At 41.3% G+C, this 19,296-nt stretch overlaps 1 protein-coding gene across 1 annotated transcript; it reads right to left on the bottom strand.

The window, feature by feature from the left end:
• Positions 1-3,564: 3,564 nt before the first annotated feature.
• LOC134745830 (uncharacterized) lies at positions 3,565-18,087 on the bottom strand. The gene is made up of 3 exons (XM_063679920.1): positions 17,871-18,087; positions 12,687-16,946; positions 3,565-3,626 (listed from the first exon to the last, which is right to left on the bottom strand). Exons 1-3 carry the CDS (start codon positions 18,085-18,087, stop codon positions 3,565-3,567), a joined length of 4,539 nt encoding a protein of 1,512 aa, XP_063535990.1.
• Between the last annotated feature and the right edge of the window lie 1,209 nt (positions 18,088-19,296).

The raw sequence follows: 19,296 nt of genomic DNA on the forward strand, positions 1-19,296 counted from the left end.
CTTGCTGGCTAAGGATTCGTTTTAAACGGACGACCTTGGGAGTCCGTTTAATTGAATCCGAAGCCAGCAAGTAGCCTTCCAGCCGAGTCATATATAGTGCTTTTCTCAAAAATGGCGCAATAATAACAAATATAATATAAATATTTTACAGAAGCAACGCTCTTATGTATATATTTTCACAGAAAAAAGTAAAAAGATTTGCTTTGCCGCCTTTTTTTTTTTTTTTATTAAAAATATAAGTGTATTCTTCTGCTGAAAATACGCCAACCTATTTGAGACACCTAAATAGTCGCGGTACCAACATTTTAATAATAAGTACTGATCATCTGTTTGGCTGTTTAATGGACCTATACCTTCATTTGATATGGCCACTTCAACTTTTAAAAAGTTTGGAACTCGACAAATAATGGAATTTGTATGCAACATTGCAGTCCCGAAATCGAGACTGCAATGTTTTTAACTTTTTAATTTTTTGACGGACCATAAACTACGCCCTTCGCGACCTACTTTTTAACCGGTAACGTCGACTTTGCCGTCCATTTTTGAGAAAATTAATTTTTCGACTGTATTAACGTATTTTCAAGCACTGCTCTATTCAGTAAGTTCTTCGTCTCAAACGGTAATGGACATGATCTATCAGCTGTCAACAGTGATAGATAGTACATTAGGTATTTTAGTTGAATCACTATAATTTGCCTGTCAGGTATACAATATTACTCCACTTAGATAAAATATAGATTTACTGTTTTTGTTTATATTTTTTTGCCATATTTTTTCCTAGTAGAAAGATTTAGACAAAAGCGTTTAAAATAGAACTAAGAAGTAAAATACTTTTGAAACTCTCTGGTTAATATCATAAATATCATAATAAATATACTGGTAAGGGCAGAGCGCGTGCAAGGATTAATTAATTTATACATTTTATTAATTTTAAGGAATTCACGCTTGCCTTACCGGAAGGCCGATTCTGTACTTCTGATACGGTTTCCACTTTATTTTTGTGAAATGCCTTATGAGAGGACTCCTAACTGGTAGCATTTTGTCAGTCAGGACCTATTTAGTATTTGTCTGTTGTTTGTATATTTTTTATTAGTATTTTTTTTATGTTATTCGACATTTAGACTGGATACATCACTAGCAAAGTATCTAATATATCATTGATTTCATATTTGTAATTGTTTTTTGTAATTTTTTGGTTAATTTTATTGCTTGTAAAAATTTACATGTAAAAGTGCCCCTGTGGCCTATTTGCTGAATAAATGTTTGATGTTTGACTAATCAGCAACGGCGCTCGCTAACTCAACGTCTCATCAAAATAAGATGCAAACTTTTACGCACGACTTTTATTGCATTTTGCATCAATAGTCGGCGTGAGCGATAACCATGTCGAATCAAGACAACACAACCGTCGTAACAATTGTTTAATTTCGAATCGGCCGATGGGTTTCGGAAGGCTTAAATGGAGTAATAATAAGGAACGGTGAAAGAGCTAAGTGTTTCTGATATTATATTAAGTTTAAAAGGTCCGTTTCAGAAGTAAATTATAGAGGTATTTTTAGAAATAAAAAGGAATGGGAGGTTATCGTATTCATTACTAACCCTTTATTGTACAATAAGATATTATAAGGCAAAAAATAGCACCCTATAACATCATCTATTTGTATTTTTTCCTTCAGCAGAATTTTTAGGACAATGAGATAGCAATGAGAATGAGGCATGAATTGAGGATTTCTTATAATCTGGTCCATTATATGGACCGCGAGCCAGGCGCAAATTTCGTCAGTCATCGCCTTCCGGGCGAAAACTCGTATAGCGGTTAACGGCTATATATGATGAACCCTCGTGAACGTCAGGTGCCGCTCCGTTGGTGGGTTGAATGGCAGCCACCGAAATGCGTAACACGTTCTTTCCACCGCGATACAACCAGTTGTCGATTTGTTTTAATAGCATCTAAACTACCATCTGACAAAGTATCAAACGGGAGGCGATGGATGACTGAAAAGAATTTTCTTTTTTACATATTCATGTGACCAGCTGACGGTCTTTCCACAGCGATACAATCGGCTGACGATTTTGTTTATTCACAATAGCATCTAAACTATCATCTGACAAAGTATCAAGCGGGAGGCGATGACTAAAAAATTTTTATATACTTTATTTGCTGCCATTCTTCAACCCACCAACGGAGCGGCAGCTGACGTTCACGAGGATTCATCATACATAGCTATTAACCACTATACGAGTTTTTGCCCGGGAGGCGATTGGTCATGGAAATCTGTTCCTGGCCCGCGGTCTAATAGAGATAAATATTTAAAACGGATTACTGGGCGGACCGACGCAGACTGCTAACGCGTGCTCCCGTTGAAGTTCCTTGTTATGAAGTGAAACATGTCGAGCAATCTTCAGTACGTGAGTGATCCATACTATACTTAGTACTTAATATATACTTAATATACTTAATAATTAATAATATTATAAATGCGAAAGTGTGTCTGTCTGTCTGTGTGTCTGTTACTTCTTCACGCTTAAACTGCTGAACGGATTTAGTTTAAATTTGGCATAGTGATAGTTCGAGTCCCGGGGAAGGAAATAGGATAGTTTTTCTGTCGGAAGTCATCCCTAAAGAGGATAAAAAGGGTGTGGAAATGAGAAAAATAACGAATTTCCTGTTAATTGGTGTAAGCAAATAAGCATTTTTTGCTCAAAATTATTGCCATTACATTTTATCCAGGCGCTATACTTACTCTTAACTGCTGGACGTATACTTACTATACTTACTCTTAACTGCTTAACACGCAAACGAAGTCGCGGGCAAAAGCTAGTATTGAATAATGATGTCTGTGTCTCACGGAAGGATTTTAATTCATTTTTGAAAGTAAATTATCATGGTTTGGTGATTACAGGTTGTGAAATTTTTCATAAAAAGATATTAGGTATATTATCTATCTGTGTTATGCCTAATCATTATCATCATCATCATGTCAGCCGATAGACGTCCACTGCTGGACATAGGCCTCCCCCAAGGCTCGCCACTTCGACCGATCCTGTGCCGCTCGCAACCACCGAATTCCCGCGACCTTCACCAGGTCGTCGCTCCATCTCGTTGGCGGCCTACCGGCAGTTCGTCTTCCGGTACGCGGACGCCACTCCAGAACCTTCCGGCCCCACCGGCCATCAGTTCCGCGAGCAATGTGCCCCGCCCACTGCCACTTAAGGTTTGCAATTCTGCGAGCTATGTCGGTGACCCTAGTTCTACTTCGGATATCATCATTTCTGAATCTATCACGCAGAGAAACCCCGAGCATAGCTCTCTCTATTGCCCTTTGCGTGACCTTGAGCCTTCTTATGAGGCCCATCGTTAGCGCCCACGTCTCAGATCCGTATGTCATCACTGGCAACACACACTGGTCAAAGACTTTTGACTTAAGACACTGCGGCAATTTGGACGAAAAGACTAGCTTAGCTTGGCTTAGTTATGCCTAATAATCATAGCAATTAATTGTCTTTTCACATGCGAGAATCATTTGTATTGTAATATCAGAACGCCTGAAACCATCTTTTCTTTCAGTTGATGGCCTCGTTTATTCTCTTTTGTCTTGGTGTGTGGTGTTTGATTGCATTATGAGCTGTGGGAGAAATATTGACAAGTATACACTGTTTCAACGTATGGACAACATTTTTATTTATAATAAATTATAAATAAATAAATATTATAGGACCTAATAGTCATTTCGCATAATATTCATTTGGCAGAATTTTCAAGTGGGTTAAGTTAGGGTTTTCTGTCAAATAATATTATGCGAAAAGAAATTGTGCAAAGTAATATTATGCGAATAGCAGTATGCCAAAAGTATTTCTTCCAAACGATATTTCTACCAAGTAACATTATGCAATACAAAAATATGTCAAAAAGCTTTCTGCAACACAATAGGGAACCTAAGATTACATATGCTTTCAAATTTCAGAAAGTTACATTGTTAAAAAAAAACTAACATTCACTTAATGCGCATCGATAGTCACTATGTCTCTCAAGCTTACTCGTAATTTCATTCATAACATTTAACATTAAGTCATGATCATGGAGACTATATAAAGGAGCCAAATCTCTATGTATGAAAAGTGTCCATCAAAAAACAGTAATTAGGTGGCGCCACCATACACCGAAATACTACCAAAAACAACCTACGTAATTTGGTCGGGTTATTTGTTGGTTCATGTTATACTCATGTCCCAGAGCCTAACTAGCGCCACCGGAGAGATTAGTAACTATTATTTAAAGCTGAAAGCGGTCACTTTTGCAACAATTCTGCCATAAGAGATTGGCATCCTTTCTATACCATCCATAGTCATGATAATACAAGTGTCAACGTTATTTTTACAGAATTCGTATTTAAGGAACAAACAACATAAGTAATGTCATAAACGGGTCTAATGTGAAACAACATAAGTTAGTTCATTCCCTAACGTTAGTATTAGTTAAGGATGGTATCGAATTAAATATTTTATCTACACACATATCATAAACCCTCTATGATGCCTTCAAATCCGTAAATAATGGCCAACATTAAGATAAACTGTTTTGTTACACCAGATTTTTTATCTGTGAAAATGTTATTATTGCTAAATAATAACATCGATTTCGATAATATTATTTCATTCAAATTTCGAACATCTTTGAAAAACAAAGAAATTTGATTTGACCTCTATTCTAATATCAGTCGAGATTACGTTTTATTCGAAATGAAATTTCAATTGCATACAAATTTGACAAATCTCGCTTGTTAGTTGGTATCGAACAATATGGCAATCGACCCCCACTCTAGTTTGTCTCTGAATAAAAAAAAAACTACGGATGCGTGACATGCGTGAAAAAAGTTTTCTTTGCCGCCATTTGACGTGCAGTTTATCTAAAATTAGTTTGTAAGTAAATGAAACTCACTACGTTCGTTTCATAAACCCACACTCGAGTTTTAATGCCTTTCATTATGTAGCAGTCACATAAACTACTATAATTAAATATTACCATTTCCATTCCCTGTATTGTTTTCCGTACCGAAGGCTCTGTAGGTAAACAGCTATGGATAAAATGCTGAATCTAGATTAAATTACTTAAGCAGTACTGCGGTACTGTAGATGGATATAGCGCCACGGAGACCTTGTAACAATATCCGGTTATTAGTGAAAACAAATTAGTGGTAGCCGCTGCGCCGCTGCAATTTCTTATCATCCTGTTACCACTCGAAACAACTAAAAAAACAGTAGTTACTTCCAAGTTACCAAAAAGTGCTGTTACCAGTGGTAAAAACTTGGCGGTAACAGGTGGGAATGACCTAATATTATGTCACAGAATAAGTGTATTATCATACAGAACGGCCACTCACCGATTCGAATTACCTCGCCCCGCGACAGCAGATTGACGACCTTTTGCCGACCGCTCAGTACTGTTTTTAAGCAGCTTACACAATGACGCATGCTGCGTGTACAGACGTGCCGTTCACACATAGAAACGGAAGTGATTTTTGATGTATATATGTATGTATAAACTCTTTATTGTACAAAACACAGAACACAAATATGGCACAGAATAGGCAGTACAAAGGGGAACTTATCCCTGTCACTATGTGAACAGACCGTCAATTGACCCACAAAGCAATTTAAAGCACTAACAATAACTGGCATTTGAGTTCCATCACATACTTTACTATACTATATATACTAAGGTAGGTCTTCAACGGCAGGCATATTGTATTCAGGTCACATTTTCATTTCGCTATATCATGTCAAGTCGCACGCGTAAAACGTGACCATAAATAATTATTTACTCTCTTATCTGAAATAAGCAAGGCTCGGAAAATTCCCGTCATTTTGAAAACATAACCATAATTGAGGACCCATTTATGAATTGAAAATGTTAATTGACAGTCTACGGACGTCATTGGGCCTGCTTGCGCCTTCTGGAAACATTGGGACGATGTACATATGGGATCCAGAGGCTTAGTCTATAAGTTATTATAAGTTAGTATAGGTTTAACTAACATAGGCTTAAGGGAATGTACACTAACACTATGGACATTAGTCTGAAATAAAATATATTGATTGATTGATTGATTGATATTTTTTTTAATCGTTGAGATTGGTATAAGGAAGTCTGTGTTGTACGGAACAGGGTTATGTTGTTAAAATGACAGGCGTTTTTCCGAGCCTTGGAAATAAGGAACAGTAAGTTTTAAAGTATTTTTCTCCCATCAGGATCAAAAGAGCTTGTGATTCTGAGTAGAAATAACATAAACATTAACATATCTGAGAAAAAACAAAGTATGTAGTGTAAAACTTTGGTTCCCCGGTAAGCTCGGTTCTCCATACAAACGTAGTTCCGCTCTTATTTTAAAACGACTAGCTAGATTGCTCTGAAACTATACAACACTACAATTGGATAAGGTATATCTATGTCTGTAATTAGTTTATGTAGTTTCAGATACCATAGTAAATAAAATACAGCGAATTTAAGTTTTTCATACAAAACTTATTTTTGCTCTATTTCGTTTGTTTTATAAACTGGAGCTATATAAACTGATTTCAAACCTAGATATACCCCATGTCATGGTATATGCAAAGTTTCATTACAATCCAACACGTAGTTTTAAAATGAGAGCGGAACTTCGTTTGTATGGGAACGGAACGGGAATTCGCACGAGCTTGCCGGGGACTCAATGACCTGTAAAATAGAAAGAATCAGTAATGTTTCTCCAGCAATCAGACCCGTATGTAGTCGATCAAACGTACATATTTCCGGCTATAGCGACATCAATTAGAACTCCTCCAAGCCCGCTGTCCACTTTGTCCTAATGTCCCGGCAAATGGACCAGCTTTGTTCTTACAAAACTGGCTAAAGGTACCGTTCCGATTGTAGCTGGTATAGTCTGCTACACCACACTAGCATTAAACTCATTAGAGTCAGACTAAGCTAATTCGGCAGCGATTTTGATAGCACAAACTGTGCAAGTTTTATTTTAAGTCATAATTTCATAGAAGTTGGACGTTTAAACTGGCACTTGCACAGTCTGTGCTATCAAAATTGCTGCTAAGTTAGCTTGGGCTGATTCTGCTGCTGTAGTATTACACTGAAATTCTGTCACAAATATCAAAGATCCGGGCAGCAACATCGATTTTGATATTAGCTTATGATTTTTTCAATAAAACGACCCTATTGACGTTTCCTGCAGCAATGCAGTCGGCTGCAGTACTACAGCAGTATTACAGCGCGACAATACTGCCAACTGCATTACTGCCGCTTATTTCAAATTGGACTTAACTGCCCCGATTTTTGAAATTGGCGGCAGCACGCATGCAATACTGCAGTACCCCAGTAGCATTTATACGTCGTCGTCGTAATAATGCCGTCGTTAAGACGTCACTGACGTCATTTTGCTACCTGGGTAGTAATGCTGATGATGACTTCATTTCCCTTCCCAGTTAATCTGAATTGAAATAAAATACATGTATTCGTATATTGTCAAACGCACAAAGGTGACACGGAGTCCGTCAGTCCGAGGAATCCTACGTGCCAAATATTTGGGCTGTATTTCCATTATAGTAACGTTGTTGCAAATTGGCTATTGTTGTTCGGCCAAACTTACAAGAGAGGCTGGACATGGGATGGGTGAATCTTTAGAAATCGCAAAGATAATATGGAGGAGAAAGCCTGAATATGTAGGCCACATAATGAGAGATCAAAAGTACGAATTATTACAGTTAATAGTACAAGGAAAGATTCATAGTAAAAGAAGTATCGGATAAAGAATATCGTGGTAAATTTTCAGAGCTGCTCAGTTGTGTCGAAGGTTCAGATGAAAAAAAAATGAAAAAAAAAAAAAAAATTATATAGGTAAAATATTTAGTTTTGACAATAAAGTTAATAGTCTCCTAGTAAGTATAATATACCTGTGACAGGAGACCCCGCTCTTCCCAGACAACGTGTGTGTGTGTGTGTGTGTGTGTGTGTGTGTGTGTGTGTGTGTGTGTGTGTGTGTGTGTGTGTGTGTACTCATTTATTAATAATATTGTTACATATTACACGACAACAATTTAATTTAATTACATATTTATACATAGATACATAATTATTTATAGCGTTGTAAAGATTAAGATAATGATTACCAAATTGCGGTAGGAGACGACACCCGAAGATGAAGAAGCTTGTGAGAGTTTACTCAAAATATTGTTATGGTGTGAGTAGTTCTGAACTAGTCTTAAAATTTTAGTTCTTACAGAACGATCATACAAATGTTTTTATAATGGTATATTATACTACACATTCATTAAAAAAAAGTTTAGGTTTGTTGTCGTGTATGCACGCATGTACTTGTGTAAAATTCTATATTATGTTGTTTCTTTCTTTTTTTTTCTTATACTTCATCTTCTATAGGTATATTTGTACTAAATATGAAAATATGTCAAAATTTTACAGTTTTGCTCAACAACGCGAAAAACTGGTAACAGCTATTGAATACTATGAGTTTTCTTTGCAGATTTGTTTGTTTTCGGTGTATCCTGTACATTATACGGCCTCCTAGCCTAGTCGGTAGTGACCCTGCCTACGAACCAGAAGGTCCCGTTCCCGGGTTCGAACCCTGGTAAGGACAGTTATTTGTGTGGTTAGCACAAATTTCTGTTCCTGAGTTATGGAATTTCTTCCATATTATGTATATTGTTTATTACAACAAGTGAATACACTATATACATATGATACCTATATATTGTCTAGTATCCACAACACACTGAAGGTGCCCACTGATTACCAGTCCGCCAGACGATATCGGTATGTCAGTTGTTTGGAACTGTCAAATTTTTGTTCTAACAGGCTGATATCGTCCGGCGGACTGATAATCAGTGGGTTAGCGTTTTTGAGCTTATTGTGGGTCAATGTGTGATTTTTTTACTATAATAATAATAAAAACTTTTCTTGCAATTGCCAATACAAAGCAGCCCCACAACACTCAGTTCCTATATCAACAGTGACAAGGCAGATGTAATTTCGCGTAACCTTTTTTATTATAACTACGTACCTGTTAGTTATTGCGAAAGTTTCGGAGACATGTCCGTATCTTGTTAGTAACTTGATATAAGACATTATTCCTTGTTCTTACTAAGTTAGTAAGTAGAAATGTCTCGACGGGTGAGTAGAAGGGAAATTTTCTCTACTTTTGTTTTATATTTATAGATTCAACCATAGGGCGAAACAGAAAGGCCTTTCGGTGGGTGTAAAATTCGTAATAAACATTGAAATTTTGAATGGTGTTTGAATGCCATCTATTTATGAGTATGTGATGAGTTTTTTAGGAACTAACTTTGAACCATCATGAGCCAATGTTTTATTATTTACAGTTTTGTTTAATGTAATTTGGGTACAAATATTTTTTGAAAGATTTTGGTGCCATCCTGATTATATGATAAAAGTACCAAACTTGTACCACATAATTGTAACTACCGCCAAAACGATTAGTCAATATTTTGTTAACGAATGTTCTAATTTGAAAATGTTCTAATATAATTTATATAAAACACTCACATAGACACAGATAACGGTTCTTAAACCTTACATCAACGAGATAAGGTACATTTTTTTCACCAAATATATGTTCATGACATGTAATTAGGCTCTTTTGTCTATTAAACACTTAATTATTATTTTAATTCGCGTGCCAACACGTCGTTAGGGAAATGATGTTCTTGATACATTAAACATGAACTGCGTGCGAAAATTGGTAACGCAATAAGTGAAATGAGAACAATAAATACTATTTATTAAATAGTTAATGGCACCGTAGAGACACTGAGCGGACACGCTAATACATCAAAAATCACTTGCGTTTCTATGTGCGAACGGCACGTTTGTACACGCATCATGCGTCATAGTGTGAGTAAGTTGCTTAAAAATAGTACTGAGCGGCCGGCAAACGGCCGTCAATCTGCTGTCGCGGGGCGAGGTAATTCGAGTCGGGGCGGGGCGGTGCGTGGCCGTTCTGTATGATAATACTATTACTTATTCTGTGGTAGAGGTTAAATATCCTTTAATTCAGTTGCTTTTCGGTGAAGGAAAATAAATAAATGTTTATGGACAATCTTACACAAATCGACCTAGCTACAAACTAAGCGAAGCTTGTACACTGGGCGACGATACACAAGTCTTGTATACATAACGAACAAATTAATATTCGTGATAAACAAATATACCACGATTGTATAAAATACTATAGCATTTAATGAGATAAAATTCACAACGGTAAAGCATATGGTTAAAAAAAGGTAAAACAAGAAAAGGTAAGCTTTTCCGATACTTTTATCTGTAAACAATATTTAAGTGCCGTAAGTGCTGTACTCAGTAAAGTAATTATTCTGACACAAGGGCGCTAAAAGAAACTGAAGGACGCGCTGACCCGTGTCGAGGTGATATCACATTACAACTTACTGGCTACGTGCTCTATTTTATTATACTGGGAGATATAATAAAATAGAGCACGTATCCAGATTCAGATTTAACGATTTCTTATGGTTTTGAACTGGTTTTGATACGAGGTTGAAGATCGCTCACGTTGATTGGTGCATGCGTCAAATGAATGAAAGTCGTACGTGAGATGCACTCCAATCACCAAGACGATCAAAGGTCGTATCAAAACTAATTCAAAACTACAACAAATTGTTAAATTTGAATCGAGGTACAGCAGACTTATTCTGATTGTATTAACAGGTTATGATTTTGATCTGCATATGTCTCAATGTCAAAAGTGACATTTTATTCAACCAAAAACGTCACTTTTGAAACTGACGGAATGTTGCATAAAAAATCCGTCAAATTCATAATGTGCCACTGAGAATACCAAGTGTATTTTGTAGTTCAAGTCTCGCCCGAGACTGAGTTTTTCCACATTTCCTTTTTGCAGACGTTTTTGCTTCATTCAATATTATAATATTATAATATTCACACTCTGTTGTTGCGATGTAATAGCACGTCTTTAATGAATGTAAAACGCATTGTTATTAGTGCAATAATAGTACATTATTGTCGAGGCTCGGAAGTAGCTACTTGCTGGCTGAGGATTCGTTTTAAACGGACGACCTTGGGAGTCCGTTTAATTGAATCCGAAGCCAGTAAGTAGCCTTCCAGCCGAGTCATATATAGTGCTTTCTCAAAAATGGCGCAATAAATACAAATATAATATAAATATTTTACAGAAGCAACCTTCTTATGTATATATTTTCACAGAAAAAAGTAAAAAGATTTGCTTTGCCGCCGCTTTATTTTTTTAATTAAAAATAGAAGTGTATTTTTCTGCTAAAAATACGCCGACCTATTTGAGACACCTAAATAGTCGCGGTACCAACATTATAATAATAAGTACTGATCATCTGTTTGGCTGTTTAATGGACCTATGCCTTCATTTGATATGGCCACTTCCACTTTTAAAAAGTTTGGAACTCGACAAATAATGGAATTTGTATGCAACATTGCAGTCCCGAAATCGATACTGCAATGTTTTTAACTTTTTCATTTTTTGACTGACCATAAACTACGCCCTTCGCGACCTACTTTTTAACCGGCAACGTCGACTTTGCCGTCCATTTTTGAGAAAAGAATATTTACTGACTTAGGTAACTACCTAGAACATCTCTAATAGAAAGTAGACACTGCTTTTTGTGTTCATAAATAAAATTATATAATTCCTACGCACGTTATTTATCAAAGAAAGCAAATATCTACAAGGTTTTTCTTTTCAAGTCGATTAAAAAAACATTTATAAACTTCTTATCGTTATTAAAGAAAATGAAGTTGAAGTCTCAGTAAACTCACAAAGAGTTTTTCCAGTTAGTTTACTCCGTTAACAATATTATAAAACAGTGCTGTCTTATTCAAAGTCTTTAAAAATCTGTATCAAAGGATATAAAAAAAGGTACCTGTTGAGCGTAGACTGTTTTTCCGATGAAGCTCGTACGCCGAAGACTGGAACGCGCTGACCGAAGTGAAGCTACCGCTGCCAATTACCTCAGAAATACCACCACCATGTTACCGGGTTAGTGTGAGGGTTAGTAAGAACACTTATTTTAGGGTTAATAAGTTGTTAAGTGTAGAGGTGTTGTAGAAAGACTGACGAGGCTAGGTTGGGCAGTCATATTTATATGATAGCGCGACCGCGCCCCGCCCACTGTGTCACGTGGGTGTGTTGTGCAGAGTCAGTATCCATTTATTGGCCAATCAGCTTACGCTATTTTACAAAGTTAGGGAATAGGTAATATTTATTGTGGGACATTGATTCTTATAACTATGCACGAAATATAAAGATAAAACATAAACACACAATGATTAAAAGACATAGAAAGTTACACAATAATAAAACACAAAATTAGAGAATCACAAAACGTACAATAAAAATATCTTAAAAGCTATATACGACAATCTCCCCCGCGTGTGCCAACACCGTCTCCATTCGTGGAGTATATAGGTATAAGCCGGGAAACTGGACGGCGGACTTCACCCGCTCGGGTGCGAACAATGGCTACTCTTACGTGGCCATCAGGGCCGGGAAAGAGTTGTGCGATTTCGCCTCTAGGCCATGTTCCTCGTGGCATAGAGCTGTCCGCTACGATGACGATGTCGCCTATATTTAGCTTCTGCACGTTCTGGTGAGCACTGGGCCGAGGGAGGAGGCTGGGTCTGTATTCTTTTTGCCAGCGCCTCCAAAAGTGATCGGCTAAGTTCTGCGCTGTCTTCCATGACGACAGTGACATATCTTTGTCTGTGAAGACGCCCAGCGGTGCCATTGCGCTCGACCGGCCGATGAGAAAATGGTTCGGCGTCAGAGCCTCGACATCTAGGTCTGGATTCACAGGTGTCAGTGGTCTGGAGTTCACTACGTGCTCGGCTTCTAGAAGCAGCGTGTGTAGAACTTCTTCATGAGGTGCTCTCTCTTTTAGTGTAGCTTTCAGTGCAGTTTTCACGCTGCCCACGAGTCGTTCCCATGCACCGCCGGCGGAAGGGTTGCCAGGCGGTATCTTTTTCCAGGTGATCGCTCGTTCAGTCAGGAATGGCTTTAGACTGTCTGGCAGCGTTTTCTTGGCCTCTGCAATTTCTCGTTCTGCTCCGTAGAAGTTAGTTGCGTTGTCGGAGTACAGAACGGTAGGCGTGCCGCGCCGAGCTATCATTCTGCGCAGTGAGAGTATCATAGAGGATGCCGAAAGTGAGGCGGCAAGCTCTAAGTGCACAGCTCGGGTAGTGAGGCAAGTATATAATACGCCCCATCTTTTCTCGCGGCGGCGGCCTATCGTAATATTCATTGGGCCAAATAAATCTACGGCTGCGGCGGTAAATGGCGGTTGATTCGCCTGGAGCCTCTCTGGTGGTAAGTCGCCTACAGGAACCTTGAGTGTGGTCCCCTTATAGGTCCGACACCATTGGCACTTATTCGTTATATAACGAATGCTACCGCGCAGACCGATAATATAATATCTCTGTTTCAGCTCGTTTATCACTGTTGAGTGGTTGCCGTGATTGTAGAGAGCATGAAAATGATGTATTAGCAGCTTGACGAAATCTTCTTTAGCGTGTAGAACGGGTATGTGTACATCTTTATCTATTCTGGCGTTCAGCACGATGACTCCATTTTTGTCGAGTTTTACTGCGATTTTATGGAGTGGCGATTTCTTCGGAATCGGCCGTCCAGTTTCCATTAACTTGATTTCCTCTGGAAAGGCTTCATGTTGACTCCGGCGTATAAGCAATATCTCTGCTAAGTTCAAATGCCCCTTATTTATGTCTGTGTCTGGTTTCTTTTTAAGCAATGCGGCTTTAAAAACCTCGGCGGCAACCAGTGTTTTAGCGGTGGCGCGGACTAAGCGTACGAACTTTGAGAACCTACATACCTCCGGCAGGTACTCAAACTTATTTTTCGCGGCGCCTACCGAGCATACGAGCTTGTTAACGCGTTCTTCGCCCGTATCGGCGACGGGCGCGGGCGTTTTCTCTGTCGGCCAATGCTCCTCGCTTTTACGTATGAAATCGGGCCCTATGAACCATCGGTGGTTCGCTCCAAATTGCGTAGGTATACCGCGCGTCGCGTCGTCAGCTACGTTAGCTGCACTAGGCACCCAGCGCCAGTTGGCGGGGGTGGTAGTGTTCTCGATTTCCGCTAACCTATGTGCGACGAACGTTTTGTACCTACGTGGGTCCGACCGTATCCACGTGAGTGCCGTTTTGGAGTCAGACCAAAAATATTTGTCCTTTATTACGTAGTCTGACTCTTTGACTATGGTCTCCGCTAACCTAGTCGCTAGTACGCAGCTCTGTAATTCCATTCGTGGAATACTAACTACCCGGAGAGGTGACACTCGGGCCTTTGCGGCCACTAATGCGGACGTTCTAGTCCCCTCGGGGTTGACGCTGACTAGGTACACGGCCGCGGCATATATTTTTTCACTTGCGTCGCAAAAAACATGCATATATGCCTCCCTATTAAATGCGGGCACGTGTCGCGGAATTTCCAAGTCCCGTAATTGTTGTACGTTATCTATGAACGATCGCCATGCGGGTGCGAGCGAGACGGGTATGGGCGAGTCCCATCCGATTCCGGTGCGCCATATCTCCTGCATTAATGCCTTGCCTAAGACGGATATGGGGCTAACGTATCCGATCGGATCGAATATCGACATCGCACTACTCGTAACCTGTCGTTTTGTAGGTAATTTCTGACCGTTAAGTACGTCCTCGGGCGTGTTGCGAAAGTTTACGTTGAAACCTAAGGTGTCACGCTTGTGATTCCATTTCAAACCTAACGTACGTTCGCTCTCGCTAGCGCCTAACAATGACGTTTCCTCTTTACTGTTAACTACGTCAGCAATAACCGCAGGATGGTTCGACGCGAACCCGCGAAGCTCGAATGACGCGCGCATATTTAATTCGTAAACCTCGTTTACTATGCGCCTGGCGTCGTCCTCGGACGTATCGAGCGCGATCAACATGTCGTCCATGTACGTATTTTTTATTGTTTTTTCAGCTGCGATCGGAAATTGTTCGCTATGCGTTCTTGCGTTTTCGTTTTTGACGTATAGCGCGGTTGTCGGCGACGCTGCCGATCCAAATATAAGCCGCTTCATTCTGTATTCTTGCGGTGGAGAGGTGCGGTCCTCCCCCCGCCAAACGAAACGTAACGCATCGCGATCTTGCTCAATTATCTCGATCTGTAAAAACATTTCTTTGACGTCCGCTATTACCGCGATTTTACCCTCGCGGAAACGCACTAGTACGCCAAAGAGTGACTCTAATAAGTCGGGGCCGGCCAAAAGCGCGCTATTGAGCGACCGTCCGTAGGCCGTGGCGGCCGCGTCCCACACTAATCTCATTTTGCCGCGTTGCGGGTGAAAAGTTGGGAAATGCGCTAAGTACCACACCCGGGGCGCATCGAGGGGGGGCGGCGACTCCATTTTCTCCGCGTAACCCTTGTCAAGCAAGTTAGCCATATGCTTTGCATATTCGGCCTTTAACGTTGCATCTCGGTCTAGTTTTCGTTCTAGACTGTACAGCCGTTTTAATGCTTGCGCTCGGTTATCTGGGAGCTTTTCGTCGTCTGTCCGCCATAATAAGCCCGCTCGATACCTATTCTCCCCCGGTATTTTTACGCAGGTGGTTTTCAGCAAGTCTAGCGCGCGCTGGTCGGGATCGGCCCGAGGTAGCTTTTGTGAAACGCCTAATGATTCTATGTCAAAATGCCGTTTCATTAGCTCTAAAGCCTCGTCGTCCGCGGTTTTAGGCCGTGCGTGCCCTACAAAATTTACCGCGGCGCGGCGCGTTCTATCTGGGCCGTGTAAAACCCAGCCCAGTCTAGTTAGGCTAGCAATAGGAAGCTCAGGCGGGCCCTCTAAAATTTGCCGAGAAATGATGAGGTGCCAATTATCTTGTCCTATCACGATGGTAGGTATGCCGGTCGGGTAACTTAATTCGTCCGCGATTTTAGTCAAGTGTTCGCACTTGTCGACTACGTCACGTGGTACGCCCTGCATTCCTATGCCAATATCGCCAATCGTGATTACCTCCATCATTTCCATGTGTCGGCTACAAAAACCCCGTATTGCGACTCGTAACGTATACGAATCTGGATTTCTGACTACGCCGCCTATGCCTTCTATCTCTAGAGTTTCGCCTTTTACGCGAGGCGCGAGTTTATCGGCCGTTTCGTGAAGCATCAAAGTCATAGCCGCGCCTTCGTCTAGCAGCGCGAGGGTTTGCACGGTACCTAGCGGTCCCGACACCTCTACAGGCATGACTTTGAGGTACGTTTGCGGAAGCCTAATATTATTAACCGCTGCCGCCGGAGTACTATTACCGTTCGCGGGCGCGGCCGCGTTCAGTCCGTGTAATAGCTTATGATGTCCGGCTTCGCATTGGTTAACTCCGCACGCGATGTACTTGCACTTGAACTTACGGTGAGCCGCGTCTAAGCACCTATAGCATAATCTAGCGCCCTTTGCTAAGTCCCACCGTTCAGCAATCGTCGCCGCTAAAAATTTACGACACGCGCTAACTTTGTGCTCGTGGCCGTTCTGGCAAACGGCGCACGTGCTGCGCGAGACAGGGACGGACGATGTCGGTTGTTTGGGCTTAGCTCCGGTCGACGCGGGTTTTTTTTTGTTACTATCGCGAGGCTTAACTTGCGCGATAGCGGGTTTATTACTACGCGGCGCTTCGCGTACGTAATGATCGTGGGAATCTGATTCCGACTCCGTGCTAGGATCGCGGGAAAACGCGGGGGCGCGACGCCTATCGCGAGAACTGCTTGCTCGCCTAGGGTCGTGCTCAAAAGATACCGTGTTTACTGTGTTCCGCAATCTATTCGACGGCCTATGTCGGTTGACGCGTTTGGCTGCAGTGCTAAGTTCGTTCAAAAACTCCGATAATGCAACTAGACCGGGAGTTTGACTATTAGACTGCCTATATTTTGCCCATTCGTAACGCACAATCAGATTAAGTTTGTCCACGATTTTGTTTACAAGTTCAGGCGCGTGTAAGTACTGCTCTTGTCGCAGCGAACGTATGGTTGCGACGGCATTCGCAATATGTGCGGCGAAGGAAGCTATGTTCGCGTTGTCTTCTGACAAGCGCGGCATACGTTTTATATTATGCAACTCCGTTAACACAATTTCCTCCGGGTCGCCGAATTGCCGTTCTAGCGCCTCCATAATTTCGTACGGGTCCTGAACTGTGTACATAATTGATTTCACGGCGGTCCGAGCCTCGCCTTTGAGCGCGCGCCTAATACGACTTACGTTATTGACGGCACTAAACATGGGAGACGTGTCCTCGAACTCTGCCCTAAATGAAATCCATTCGGTTATATCTCCTCCGAATGAGGGTAACTCGGGCGGCTTATGGTAGATAGGTGCATAACTGCCGTGTGGCACCTCTAAATAACGCGGTTGCGGCCTACTAGTACCCCGCTCAATGGCGGCGGCGCGCGGCGGCGGCGCTGTCTCCTTCGGCAAGGGAATTTTACTATTCACGATCGCGACGTCGTGCTCCTGTGGCCTACACTGTTGTCCTACCCAATTCCTAGTACGCCGTTCAGACTCGTCAGCCACGGTACTGCCTCTGTCAGAATTCGCCTCCAATTCGGCGATCTGCAGCTTTAATTTGGCAGTATCGGACTGCTTCTGAGCGACAACTAGAGCGGCTTTATGAACCTCGAGCTCGGCCATGAGCACCGATAATTGACTATCACGATCCCTATTTACCGATTCGCGACCTCTGATTGATCCACGAACAGACGGCGCCCGCGGCGGCGGCGGCGCGACCACGGGGTCTTTATTCACTAGCGTATTCGACCTACTGCGTTCTACTACCGTATTTTCTAACGCGTCCGAGTGTACCGAATTGTTGTCTATCTCTCCACCGCTATTCACTTGGTTGCCGGTGGAGCCTTTGCTCCATGTATGTGTCTCGGTAGACGTGGTCTTGCCGGACGAGGGGGTAGGGGTCTCTGTGGGCGCGGGGGCAGGCGGGCCCTTAGCGCGCGGTCGAAGATTTCTCGTACTCTTCGTAGACATCTTCTTCTTTCTTGACACACACGCGGGGGTCCCTAACTATATACAAATTTACCTGCCTAACACCTATGCCCTGACGCCACAGAGCGCAACGTCAGTGCCCCTAAGCGTAAATCCCTCGGTGCACTGAATCTCCCGCAATGACAAAGTGCAATGCCTAGAGCGTTCGAAAGCAGTGTGATGGCATCACCATGTGACACATGCAACGAAAGTTGCCAGGACGCGTGAGTGGAGGAAAACCTACAACACAGCACGGTCCGACCGGCAAGCCGGTATAGTGGGGTATGGAGGGGTAATTTAGGCAAGGGTCTGAGCCGAAGCGTACTTCAAGGCTCAGCGCGTTCGTTTTTCAAGCTTCTTTTTTCTATCTGAGTGGAGAAAAATCTCGACACTCAGCGCGTACTTGTTTCTTTGTTCTTTCTTCTATCTGAGTGGAGAAATTCTCAACACTCAGCGCGTACTTGTTTCTTTGTTCTTTATCCGGTTCGAAGGACCATAATTGTTGAGCGTAGACTGTTTTTCCGATGAAGCTCGTACGCCGAAGACTGGAACGCGCTGACCGAAGTGAAGCTACCGCTGCCAATTACCTCAGAAATACCACCACCATGTTACCGGGTTAGTGTGAGGGTTAGTAAGAACACTTATTTTAGGGTTAATAAGTTGTTAAGTGTAGAGGTGTTGTAGAAAGACTGACGAGGCTAGGTTGGGCAGTCATATTTATATGATAGCGCGACCGCGCCCCGCCCACTGTGTCACGTGGGTGTGTTGTGCAGAGTCAGTATCCATTTATTGGCCAATCAGCTTACGCTATTTTACAAAGTTAGGGAATAGGTAATATTTATTGTGGGACATTGATTCTTATAACTATGCACGAAATATAAAGATAAAACATAAACACACAATGATTAAAAGACATAGAAAGTTACACAATAATAAAACACAAAATTAGAGAATCACAAAACGTACAATAAAAATATCTTAAAAGCTATATACGACAGTACCTATTTAAAACTGTTACAGATGGAATTAAACCTACAAGATCGGTAGATAGTACATAATGTACATAATAAAATATACCTTATGACACATATGTCGTTTTCAAGCAAAAGGTACCACATTGTCGCTTGCCATAAGGACGCTCTGACAGATTTTTCATATAAAGATACAAGCAATTGTCCTTCCGAGACCTTATGGGGAGCGACAATGTGGTAC

Source organism: Cydia strobilella, chromosome 12 (genome assembly GCF_947568885.1).
Source record: "Cydia strobilella chromosome 12, ilCydStro3.1, whole genome shotgun sequence".
NCBI classification, from domain to species: domain Eukaryota; kingdom Metazoa; phylum Arthropoda; class Insecta; order Lepidoptera; family Tortricidae; genus Cydia; species Cydia strobilella.